Source organism: Vipera ursinii (genome assembly GCF_947247035.1).
Source record: "Vipera ursinii genome assembly, chromosome: 1".
In the NCBI taxonomy this organism is placed as follows: domain Eukaryota; kingdom Metazoa; phylum Chordata; class Lepidosauria; order Squamata; family Viperidae; genus Vipera; species Vipera ursinii.
The window spans coordinates 10,057,223-10,069,456 of NC_139512.1; the positions used below are offsets into that span (position 1 = coordinate 10,057,223).

The window sequence follows — 12,234 nt, forward strand, 5'->3', positions numbered from 1 at the left end:
CACCGTTACCCTCCAACCGGAATGGTACCTATTTATCTACTCGCATCTGCGTGATTTTGAACTGCTGGGTTGACAGGAGCTGGGGCAAGGACGGGAGCTCACCTCCGTTGCGTGTCGCTGGGGTCTCCAACCTGGGATGCCGGCTTTCCAGCCAACAAGCCTAGTGCTTTAACTGCTGAGCCACTGGCCCCGCAATTCCCCCCTCCCACGTACACACGAATACTGTACATTATTAAACAATTATTGCACTGGAAAGTTTATGCAACAGAATACTGGAAGCGGAAACCTCTGTGAGAGACGGAGAGCTGCTGTGACGTACTACAGTGAATTGGTAGGTCCCAAGAAGGAGGGAGAAGATTCCGGAAAGGGTGTGTGTGTGGGGGGGTGCGCGCACGTTCGTGCGTGCGAAACAGGCACCACAGCCCGGAGATGGATAGGAGTCAGAGGAAGAGAGTGTTGTGATTCAGGGTCAGCCTGTGGGTTCGGCAGTTGGGTCGGATGACTCAAAGGAGGAGGAGGGGGGTGTTGAAGACCTTGCTGAGGGGGTTGAAGATCTTGCTGATGAAAGCCCTCAGCCAGACCCCTCCCACTTGGTCACCACGGAGACCCAGCTGTGTGAGCCTGACAGCGTGGATGAAGATGACCCACAGCTGGCCCTGTTCAAGGACGCCCGATGCAGGAGGCAGTCAATCAGGAGTAAACAGAGGAAGGCAATGGGGCTTCTCAGAAGGAGGCAGAGAGAAGCCACTCCCTGAACTCTATATAAGGGGAATGTGTGGGGAGGGCTGGTTTGCTGAAGGCAACCGCTTGGATAGTTCATGTTTCTTAAAGCTCCTGTTTCTTGGTTTGTCTTGTTCCGTTTGTTTTTGTGGTAATAAATTTGGCAGGTGTAATTCCAGCCTCTTGCCTTCTTGTAAAAGGGGTTGTCCCTGCCTTTTCTGCAGGGCCGGTAGCAGGCTGGTACAGAACAGTGAGTCAGGATAGCCACTCCCTAGAACAGTGATGGCGAACCTTTTTAGAGACTGAGTGGCCAAACCACAACCCAAAACCCACTTATTTATCGCAAAATGCCAGGGCCGCATAAGCATTGTGGTGCCCTCAGGGTGGGCATGGGGGCGTGGCCCACTGGGTGGGCATGGCTGCTGTTGTCATGGCAGACTGGGTGGGCGTGGCTGGGGTGGGCACGGCCACCTCAATGTTGCTCATGGGGGGGATGCCTGTGGGGGCTGGGCAAGGTTGGGGGAGATCCAGGGGGGCTCTGGTGGGTGGGGTGGTGGGCAGGAGGTCCAGCTTAGATGACAGGAAGGCACGCAATCCTAGCTGGGACTGGGGGGCCATGGTGCCGATGGGGATCTGGCCTTTGGCTTGCTGGGTGTGGGCGTGCTCTACCATAAAGATGATCAGGGGACTGGAGGCTAAAACATATAAGGTATGCTGCTGGAATTGGGTATGTCTAGTTTAATGAAGAGAAGGACGAGGGGTGACAGGATAGCAGTATTCCAGAATCTCAGGGGCTGCCCCAAAGAAGAGGGAGTCAAGCTATTCTCCAAAGAGCCTGAAGGCAGGACAAGAAGCAACGGATGGAAACTAACCAAAGAGAGAAGCAACCTAGAACTAAGGAGAAACTTCCTGACAGTTAGAACAATTAATCAGTGGAACAACCTGCCTCCAGAAGCTTTGAATGCTCCAACACTGGAAGTTTTTAAGAAGAGACTGCACAGCCATTTGTCTGAAATGGTATAGGGTTTCCTGCCTGAAGAGGGGGTTGGACTAGGTGGCCTCCAAGATCCCTTCCAACATCATCATCATCATCATCATCATCATCATCATCATCATCATCATCATCATCATCATTAAGTGAATCACACGGTCATTAAGCAAATCCAGGTTCCCTCATTGACTTTGCTGAGTTGATAAAGGGTTGAAGAGCTTTCATAGATTGGTTGATCTCTAATTCTGTCTTCCCAGGCACCAAACAAAAGTCTGTTTTCAATTCTGGGTAACAGCAATCTCCGCTTTGCCGGCATTAGCATAGCTGTCAACATTTCCATTGATGGGTTAAACCTGATGATCCCCACCACCCGACAGGTAAGACCGCCATCCTCCATTTGGGTTGTTCCATCTGCCATCTTGACTCCTTCCACAGGTATGTGTTGGAAGAAGGCAACTCTGAAAACCTCCACTTCAAAACACCTTTTGCTGAGATTAGGAATCTGTAGGAGAGGACCAGGCTGGGCCCGAGGGAGGGGTCAAACGTGTCATTAAGTCTCCAGTCCCTGCACGTCCACAAGAGATCTAAATGCAGCCTGCTCTGAATGCCTTTCTTATCTCCCTCTCATTTCCCTTGACTGTTAGTTGGTCAGGTTTTGGTAGAGAGTTTAAGCTTGCAATAAATCTTCATACTCCTTTGAACAGCCTGAATCTCCTGATTTCTCCCGGCGTTCAACAGAATCTACTGAAATATTTATTTATTTATTTTATTTTAATTCCATTTATATCCCGCCCTTCTCCGAAGACTCAGGGCGGCTTACAAGCTTAGCAGTAGCCTTCATTCTATGTATATGCCTGCTTATTAGGGCTTTCACACACACACCAAGCGGCATTATTACAAAGTCAGCTTAATTGCCCCCAACAATCTGGGTCCTCATTTTACCTACCTTGGAAGGATGGAAGGCTGAGTCAACCTTGAGCCTGGTGGGATGCGAGCCTGCACTAACTGCAGGCAGCTGGTGTTACTTAGGGAGGCATTAGCCCACTGCTCCACCAAGGCTCTCTATATATTTGTTTTATTTATTTATTTTATTGCATTTATATTCCGCCCTTTCCCTGAGGACTCAGGGCGGTTTACAGGGAGTTAAAAATCAACCATACAAAAGTTAAAACCCAATTTAAAAATATTAAATCAACCCTGTACTATTAAAAACCCCAATTAAAATGAATGTCTCCTCATTATATATAAATATAAAACACAGGCTGTATCTTTATTTATTTATTCATTTATTTATTAATTTTATTTATTTATTTATTCATTTATTTATTAATTCGGTTTATATACCGCCCTATTCCCGAAGGACTCAGGGCAGTTTACAGGGCAGAATTTAAAAACAATACAATATAAAATTAAAATAAAATAAAATTAAGTATAGCCCCAAAAAGTCAAAATCACAATTTAAAATCATTAAAACCCCTCAGTCCAGACCAGATAGTTCAAAGAGCCAGGTTTTTAGGTCCCGGCGAAATGAACGAAGGTTGGAGGGGCAGTCCGGAGTTCCGTTGGCAGTTGATTCCATAGGGCAGGCGCGCCGACAGAGAACGCCCTCCCCCTGGAGATCACCCGCCGGCAATCCTTGACCGGCGGTACCCTGAGGAGGCCCTCCCTTGTGGGAGTGCACAGGACGATGGGAAATTGACGCTGGCAGCAGGTGCTCCCTCAGATAATCCGGGCCCATGCCATTTAGGGCTTTATAGGTCATCACCAAGTCATCCAGGTCATGGTTGTCCCAAAGGTGCTTTTTCAAGAGGCAGCTGGACTTTTTCATTTTTCTTTGAAGGTGTTTCGCTTCTCATCCAAGAAGCTTCTTCAGCTCTGACTGGATGGTGGGGAATGGAGGGATTTATATTTCCTGCAGACAGCTGGTCATTTGCATTCTTTCAGAGCAGGGGTAGGCAACCTTGGCTCTTTTATGATTCATGGACTTCAACTCCCAGAATTCCTGAGCCAGCACAGCTGGCTCAGGAATTCTGGGAGTTGAAGTCCATGAGTCATAAAAGAGCCAAGGTTGCCTACCCCTGTTTTAGAGAGTTATTGAGGCCACTTGGAGGTTTGTCTGTGTCCTCAGGGTCAGGGCTTTTCAACCATTTCACCCATTGTACCACTTTTAGGATATGGCAACATCCGAGTACCACCAGTCAACTAGCAAGGTGTCCAAAACTTGATGACCAAAAAAGAAAGGAAAAAAGTGATGAAGTCCAGGTAGTCCTCGACTTCCAACAGTTTGCTTAGTGACTGTTCAAAGTTACAATGGCCCTGAAAAAAGTGCCCCCTAAGCCACAGCCGAGCAAGACACCTGCCTGCCCGCCCAACAGCGCTCTTCCTCCTATCCGAGGTTTTCATTGTTGTGAGCATTTCTGTTGAGGATTGGCAGCAGGGGTGGGGGTTGGGGTGTGTTTGGTTTTTATTCCCCCCGTCTGCTGGGTGGTTGCAGCAGGTTTTGGTCACTTCACATGACCCTGGGACACTGTGACCGTCATAAATATGAATCAGTTGCTAAGCATCTGAATGTAAATCACAAGACCCTGGAGATGCTGCAACATTCCAGCTGAATGGCGCTTCTTCTGGGCTCAGCAGACGTGCCAGGATCAGTGCTGAGCTCCAGCTGGAGCCTGGCGCTGATCCTGGCGCTTCCACTGAGCCCCGACAGCCCCGCAGCTGCAGCTGTCTCTCACTCAAGCTTGTGTGGTGCTGCCACCGGTTCAGCTCATTCCCCTCCCCTGCTACCACTTTTCTAGGATGGTCGCATACCACCTGCCAGGTGCCAATGTACCACAGGTGGTACCTGTACCACTGGTTGGAAAGCCCCGCTCAGGGTCACCTGAGTAGTGCAAATGTGTGTGGACCCTTTTTGGCTGCGTGATGTTTTCTGCCCTGTTCCTGCAGTCTGCAATGTTTTCTGGAAATCCGTTCATACTCCAGTCAGAGCTGAAGAAGCTTCTTGGATGAGAAGCAAAACATCTTCGAAGACAAAAAAAACCCAAGGATGTCCAGTTGCCTCCTGAAAAAACACCTTTGGGATAAAACACAGGCATACGTTGCCAATTTAGAGTGAGATTTTTGGATTGACCATATGAAGGATGCCAGTCAATTAGGGATCCTTTCTTGAATGGGTAAGATCAGAAAGCACTGCCTTGCTGTGAATTCAACTTACAGGCAGTCCTCGACTTACGACCATTTGTTTAGCAACTGTTTGAAGTTGACTTGCAGTTGATCCTTGCGCTTTACAACTGTTGCAGGATCCCCATGGTTACATGATTGTGATCTGAGTGTTTGGCAACCAGCTCACATTTTTGACAATTGCGGTGTCCCGGGATCCCATAGTCGCCCTTTGTGACCTTCCTAGCTGGCTTGCAACATTGGGGAAATTTGTAGGGAAGGACGCAAGTTGCGGACATACGATCCCTCGCTTAATGACCGGGGGAAAAAAAAGATAAATGGAGTCACGTAGTACTTCACTTAATAGCTGCATTGCTTAATGGTGGATTTTCTGGTTTCAACTGTGGCCATAAATCAAGGACTACCTGTAGACCAAATACCTGGTGTTTTTCAACTGGCGACATGGGTGATCCCAGCCAATTAGGGATTGGGGAATTCTGGCAGTTGAAGTCCACAAGTCTTAAAGTCGCCAAGTTTGGAGACCCCTGTGGTTGAACAATATGGTTCCGCCATTTGCTGAGCAACGCCCAAGCCTCTTTACTGGCCTTTTCCCTTCTTCTTCATAAAGCAGATCACACCTTCTTTTCCATCTCTATCTGTCTGTTTCCACCGTAGATCATCGCGAATCACCACATGCAATCCATCTCCTTCGCTTCGGGGGGTGACACGGTAAGGGGAACATTGAACTTACATGTCCTGTGCATGGGAAGGAGCGTGGTTGCTTAGATTCACAGGAAAGAAATGCAGACTTGTTATTCTTGTGTTATTACGGTTGGTTGCACAGTCAGCCAGATGTTCAGGCTGGATTTGGCATTTTTGTCCACCTATTGAGTCCTCCCCAAGGACCTGGGATTGGCAGATGTTGTTGTTGTTGTTTAATAATATTAAAGGTATTGCAGCAGGATGTCAGCTGTCCCAAGCAAAGCTGCCTTTTGCAATTGACTGATAGGGATTTTGTCAATGCCGATGGTGCTCCAGATGTTTTGGGACTGCCCCCAAGGCACCTATCACTGTTGGTGCTGTCTTTTTGCACAGCTGTTCTACTTCTTTTTTTTCAGGTCTTTGTATTTTGTGATTTTCTCCAGTTCTTTCTCTTTTACAGGTAGTCCTCAGCTTACAACAGTTCATTTAGCGACCGTTCAAAGTGACAATAGCGTTGAAAAAAATGACTGATGACCATTTCATTACTTACTTACATTTGCAGCATCCCCATGCTCATGAGTTCAAAATTCAGACGCTTGGCAACTGACTCATATTTATGACGGTTGCAATATCCTGGGGTCACGTGAACCCCTTTTGTTACCTTCTGACAAGCAAAGTCTAAACAACCGTGGCCAGAAAGGTGGTAAAATGGGGCAAAATTCACTTAACATCTGTCTCGCTTAGTAACAGAAAATTGGGGCTCAGTTGAGGTCGTAAATCGAGGACTACCTGTATTCTGCCTTCTCCAAGTATGGCAATGTCCATTATCCAGGCTTTTAAAAAATCTTTCTTATCAACAGGGGTTAAGTTTGGATTGTTATGTGGCAGAATTATTATTATTGCTCTATTTTACTTTTCCTAGAGCATTACAACATATATACAGTATATGGAATTAAAAGGCAATAATCTTTAATTTTGAATTTCCACAACTAGAAATCCATACAACAATATAACATATCTAAAGGGGGGACAGATGGATATAGAAATTGCTCAGGGGTGGGGAACCACGGCCCTTTTATGACTCGTGGACTTCAACTCCCAGAATTCCTGAGCCAGCATGGCTCAGCTTGGAAACCTCTCCCTTTCTCCTCAGCATGGCTGGCTCAGGAATTCTGGGAGTTGAAGTCCACCAGTCATAAAAGGGCAGGGGTGTCCCACCCCTGAAATAGTTAAACACAGTTCAACTATCTGGCAGTTCAAAAAAGTCAAGATGGCGGTCGCAGCCAGATGATCAAAACTCTGCTCCATTTTTTATGGCCACAGAAATGTAAGAATCCAAGGACAGCCATGTTGGATCAGGCTGGTAGCCATATTAATCTAGCAGTGTGCTCTTCTAGCAGCCATGCAACTTTATTTACATGTATTGCAACACCACTGCTGGTAATCCTTGACTTACAAACGTTCAACTGCAGTGGTTCACTTAGCTACTCTGGCAAGAAAGTTGGCAAAACGGGGCAAAACTCACTTTACAATTGTCTCGCTTAGCAACAGAAATTTGGGGTTCAGTTTGGGGTTCTAAGTTGAGGCCTACCTGTACTGACTACCTTTTTCAGGAGGCAACTGGACTTTCTTGTTTTCCTTTTTTTTTAATTTAAAAAGTTTTACAATACATTTTAACAAAACACAGCCCCACCCCACCCCCTTCCCACTCCCCAACCCTCCCCAGCCCCTCCCTCCCTTCCCCCTCCCCGACTTCCCAGAGCTAAGTACAGGGTATAAAAATACAAACAATCATAATCTACCTTATGCAAACAATCATAAACTATTAAAGCTATCGCACTTTAACTCATATAAATTAACTCCAAACAGTATAAATATCACATCAATAATTATTCAAATGCTGGATAATACTTTTTAGTCCCATATTTACTCCACAGTATCTCTCTGTTGCAAATAGTCTTTCACGTTTCACTTCTCCTCCAAGAAGCTTCTTCAGATCTGACTGGATGGTGGGGAATGGAAGGATTTATACTCCTTGCAGACTGCTGGTCACTTGCCTTCTTTTAGAGAGTCGTTGAGGCCACCTGGAGATTTATCTGTGTCTCTCAGAGCTGAAGAAGCTTCTTGGATGAGAAGCGAAACATCTGCAAAGAAAAAACAAGAAAGTCCAGTTGCCTCCTGAAAAAAAGAAAAGGCACCTTTGGGATAACTCTTGCAAGATCCACAAGCCTTGGTAGATTCGCCTTACCTGAATTTCTCCGGGTGTCTTAAAAGCCATCCCAGTTGGTGGCCATTCCTGGCCTTAGGGCCATGATTTCTGCAGGGAAATGAGGCATTCTTTAAATCTTGTTATCCTGTATTCTTATTTTTATTGCCCTGTGCACCGCCCTGAGTCCTTCGGGAGAAGGGTGGTATATAAATCAAATAAATAAATAAATTCTGTGTAGAAGTGGTGCCTGCATGGAAGTTATTGCCCATGCATTATTGAGCTACGTTCCTCCTTCAGGTCAGCTATCTCAGAATCTAACAAAGCTGACATTTTCAAAGCAGCAGATAAGGTAACCTTGGCAAGCAGGTGTTTTGTTTTTCCCCCAAACTCCACTGCTGGAAGAAAAGATGCTTAAAATAATGTCTAAAAGGCAACAATGAAGGCAAGGGGAAAGGGAAGGGGAAAGGGAAAGGGAATAAATGGATAAAAAAAGGAAGGAAGGGAAGGGAATAGTTATTATTATTATTATTAATTTTATTTGTATACCGCCCTTCTCCCGAAGGACTCAGGGCGGTGAACAGGGCAATGCATGTTAAAAGACAAAATACAAAAATTATTAGTTAATTTAATTAGTTAAGAAAGGGAAGGACAAAGAAAGGAAAGGAAGGAAGTGGGTGAAAAAGGGGAGGAGATGGGAGAGGAGAGGAGAGGAAAAGAGAGGAGAGGAAAGGAAGTAAATAAATGAAAAAGAAGGGGAGGAGAGGAGAAGAGAGGAATGGAAAGGAAGTAAATGGATGAAAAAGAAGGGAAGGGAAGGAGGAGAGGAAAGGAAAGGAAGTAAATGAATGAAAAAGAAGGAGAGGGGAGGAGAGGAGAGGGAAGGGAAAGAAAGGAAAGGAAAAAAGTAAATGGATGAAAAGGAGAAGGGAAGACTCAATTACTTGGATCCTAATCCTCATAGTATAGAGAAGGGGTAGGCAACCTTGGCTCTTTTATGACTCATGGACTTCAACTCCCAGAATTCCTGAGCCACCACAGCTCAGCTTGGAAACCTCTCCCTTTCCCCTCAGCATAGCTGACTCAGGAATTCTGGGAGTTGAAGTCCATGAGTCATAAAAGAGCCAAGGTTGCCTACCCCTGGTATAGAGGCTCTTCATCTCTTCCGCTTATTTAACTAAGAAAATATTTTCAACAACAACATTTTCAACAACAACACAACACTTGCTTTCCAGCTAAACAGGGACACAATCCATAGAGTTTTTGAGAAACACCAGCCTTAGTCTAACATCAAAGATGGGCACTGTCTTAATTAACAACGATGATACTACAGATAACCCTATTAGTTGAATTATCACTGAAAATTGCAACGGTGCTTTGACTTACAACTGGTCCTCACACTTAGGACCATTGCAGCACCCCAGTGGTCATGTGATTGTGATTTGGGTGCTTGGCAACCAGCATGTATTTATTTATTATTTATTATTTATTAATTTAATTTGTATACCGCCCTTCTCCCGAAGGACTCAGGGCGGTGAACGGGGCAATACATATTAAAAAACAAGATACAAAAATTAAAAGCGATTAAACAACAATGCCCATGAATAAATTAGTACACATTATAAAGTTAAAACCAATTTATAAAACCCAACCCCATCCCATCAGGCCAGGCCAGCTTGTTCAAAAAGGTAGGTTTTGAGATCGCGCCGGAAGGAGCGGACGTCGGGCGCCATCCGGAGCTCGGCCGGAAGATGGTTCCATAAATCCGGCGTGCCCACAGAGAACGCCCTCCCCCTGGGGGCCACCAGTCGGCATTCTTTGACCGGTGGCACCCTGAGGAGGCCCTCTCTGTGGGAGCGTACTGGGCGGAGGGAAGTTGACGCCGGCCGCAGGTGCTCCCCATTTGAGACAATTGCAGCATCCTGAGTGACCGGATGGCCATTTGTGACTTCCCAGCCAGCTATCGACAAGAAAAGTCAAATCAGGATTCGCTTGGTGATTGCATGACCATGGCAAAGAGTGGGATGTAACTCACTAAGCAACAAGTTCCAGTGCCAATTGTGGTTGTAATTCTGCTGCTGCAGAAAATGAAAATAATGTCTTTTAAAATAATGGTGATACTGATATGGCATCTTCTTGGTACAGGTGATCCTTGACTTACGACCACAATGGAGTCCAAAATTTCTGTTGCTAAGGAGACGGTTGTTAAGTGAATGTTGCCCCATTTTACAACCTTTCTTGCCACGGTTGTGAAGTGAAGCACTGCACTTGTGAAGTTAGTAGCACGGTTGTGAAGTGAATCTGGCTTCCACCATTGGCTGTGCTTGTCAGAAGGTCGCAAAAGGGGATCACATGACCCCAGGGAGCACTGCAACCGTCGTAAATATGAGTGAGTTGCCAAGCGTCTGAATTTTGATCACGTGACCATGGGGAATCCTGCAATGGTTGTAGGTGTGAAAAACCGTCCCAGCCCTTTTTTCAGTGCTTGAACTGTCACTAAATGGTAAGTTGAGGACTAGCTGCATGGTGTTTTACAAAGACATCTCTGCTAAAATTTTCCCTTCGATGGGGATGAAATGCAGGTGAAGGCATGAAGGTAACACAGAAACACCTGCACGCGTACACACAGGCACAGACACAGACACATAGACACACACACACACACAAACACACACAGAGAAGGATCTGGACAGACTCGAACACTGGGCACTATCTAACAAAATGACATTCAATGGTGAAAAAAGTAAGGTTCTACATTTAGGCAGGAAAAATCAAATGCACAGGTATAGTATAGGTGGTACCTTGCTCGATAGTAGTAACTGTGACAGAGATCTCGGAGTCCTAGTAGACAATCACTTCAATATGAGCCAGCAGTGTGCTGCAGCTGCCAAAAAAAGCCAACACAGTGCTAGGCTGCATTAACAGAGGAATAGAATCAAAATCACGTGAAGTACTAATACCACTTTACAATGCTTTGGTAAGGCCACACCTGGAATATTGCATCCAGTTTTGGTCACCACAATGTAAAAAAGATGTCAAGACTCTAGAAAGGGTACAGAGAAGAGCAACAAAGATGATTAGGGGGCTGGAGGCTAAAACATATAGGGAACGGTTGCTGGAATTGGGTATGTGTAGTTTAACGAAGAGAAGAGTGAGGGGTGACATGATAGCAGTGTTCCAATATCTCAGGGGCTGCCACAAAGAAGAGGGAGTCAAGCTATTCTCCAAAGCACCTGAAAGCAGGACAAGAAGCAACGGATGGAAACAAGTCAAGGAGAGAAGCAACCTAGAACTAAGGAGAAACTTCCTGACAGTTAGAACAATTAACCAGTGGAACAACCTGCCTCCAGAGGTGGTGAATGCTCCAACACTGGAGGTTTTTAAGAAGAGACTGGACAGCCATTTGCCTGAAATGGTATAAGGTTTCCTGCCTGAGCAGGGGGTTGGACTAGATGACCTCCAAGGTCCCTTTCAATTTATGATTATGATTATGATTACGTGTGCAGAAGATAACAAAAGGTCCATTTCCAAGCCAGAAAAAAAGCTTGCCGCTTGCTCAGGTGCCAAAATCTCAAAGTGTTTGTCTGGGTTGTGTAAATGTCACAGAAAAATCGAGCGAGGGATTCTGCCTTGTAGGAAACGAACAAAGGCAATTTACCAACTAATGAGCTGGATTTTTTCCCCCAGCCTCTCTGCCTGAGGTAAAGCTAGGAAGCAGCTCCTGTGCCTTGCTAAATGCTACTCAAATTCACAGGCCCTGCTTCGCCCAGATGAGATTAAAAGCCCAGCGGCTGCATTCTCACAACCATTAATCTCGGTTAGGTTATTTTTGTGAGGCAACATATAGGGTGAAATCTAGCTTGCCCAGTCAGAAGAACTGAAGAACAGAGTTGGAAGGGACCTTGGAGGTCTTCTAGTCCAACCCCTTGCTGAAGTAAAAAAAAACAAACCCTATAACATTTCAGTTTATGGATCTGTGGACTGGAAGAACTCAGAGCACGGCCAATTTGGTAAGTGCTTGTCATGAATGCAACCTGTAAAACACTGATAATTAGGGCACGATTAGGTTCTCTGCTTCCCTTTACAAAATTCTAACGGCTGGAGCACAGTTTTGAAATAAGCCAGAGAGTAACCTAGAGCTTTTGTGGATCTATGACAGCGTGTCAGATGAGGAAGCTGTTGTGGGATTCTGCTGCTGCGGTCCAAGAAGATGTGGGACTGAGCAAGGAAGTCAAATCTGAGAGGCCACAGGCCTGAATTGTACCAAGTATGAAAGAGCTGAGGTCGAGTTAAAAAGATTTAGACTAAGGTTTCTCAACCTTAGCCACTTTAAGCCGTGTGGACCTCAGCTCCCAGAATTCCCTAGCCAGCATGGCTGGCTGGGGAATTCTGGGAGTTGAAGTCAGTATGTCTTAAAGTGGCCTACTTTGAAAAACGCTGGTTTAGAATCCTCAAA

At 45.7% G+C, this 12,234-nt stretch overlaps 1 protein-coding gene across 1 annotated transcript in view; it reads left to right on the top strand.

Moving 5' to 3' along the window:
* Nucleotides 1-12,234, top strand: part of SHC2 (SHC adaptor protein 2) — a 46,964-nt gene that overhangs the window by 13,400 nt on the left and 21,330 nt on the right. The window contains exons 4-5 of the mRNA XM_083364311.1: nucleotides 1,969-2,088; nucleotides 5,546-5,599. Coding sequence (XP_083220437.1) covers nucleotides 1,969-2,088; nucleotides 5,546-5,599 — 174 coding nt within the window. The remainder of the gene's footprint in view (nucleotides 1-1,968; nucleotides 2,089-5,545; nucleotides 5,600-12,234) is intronic.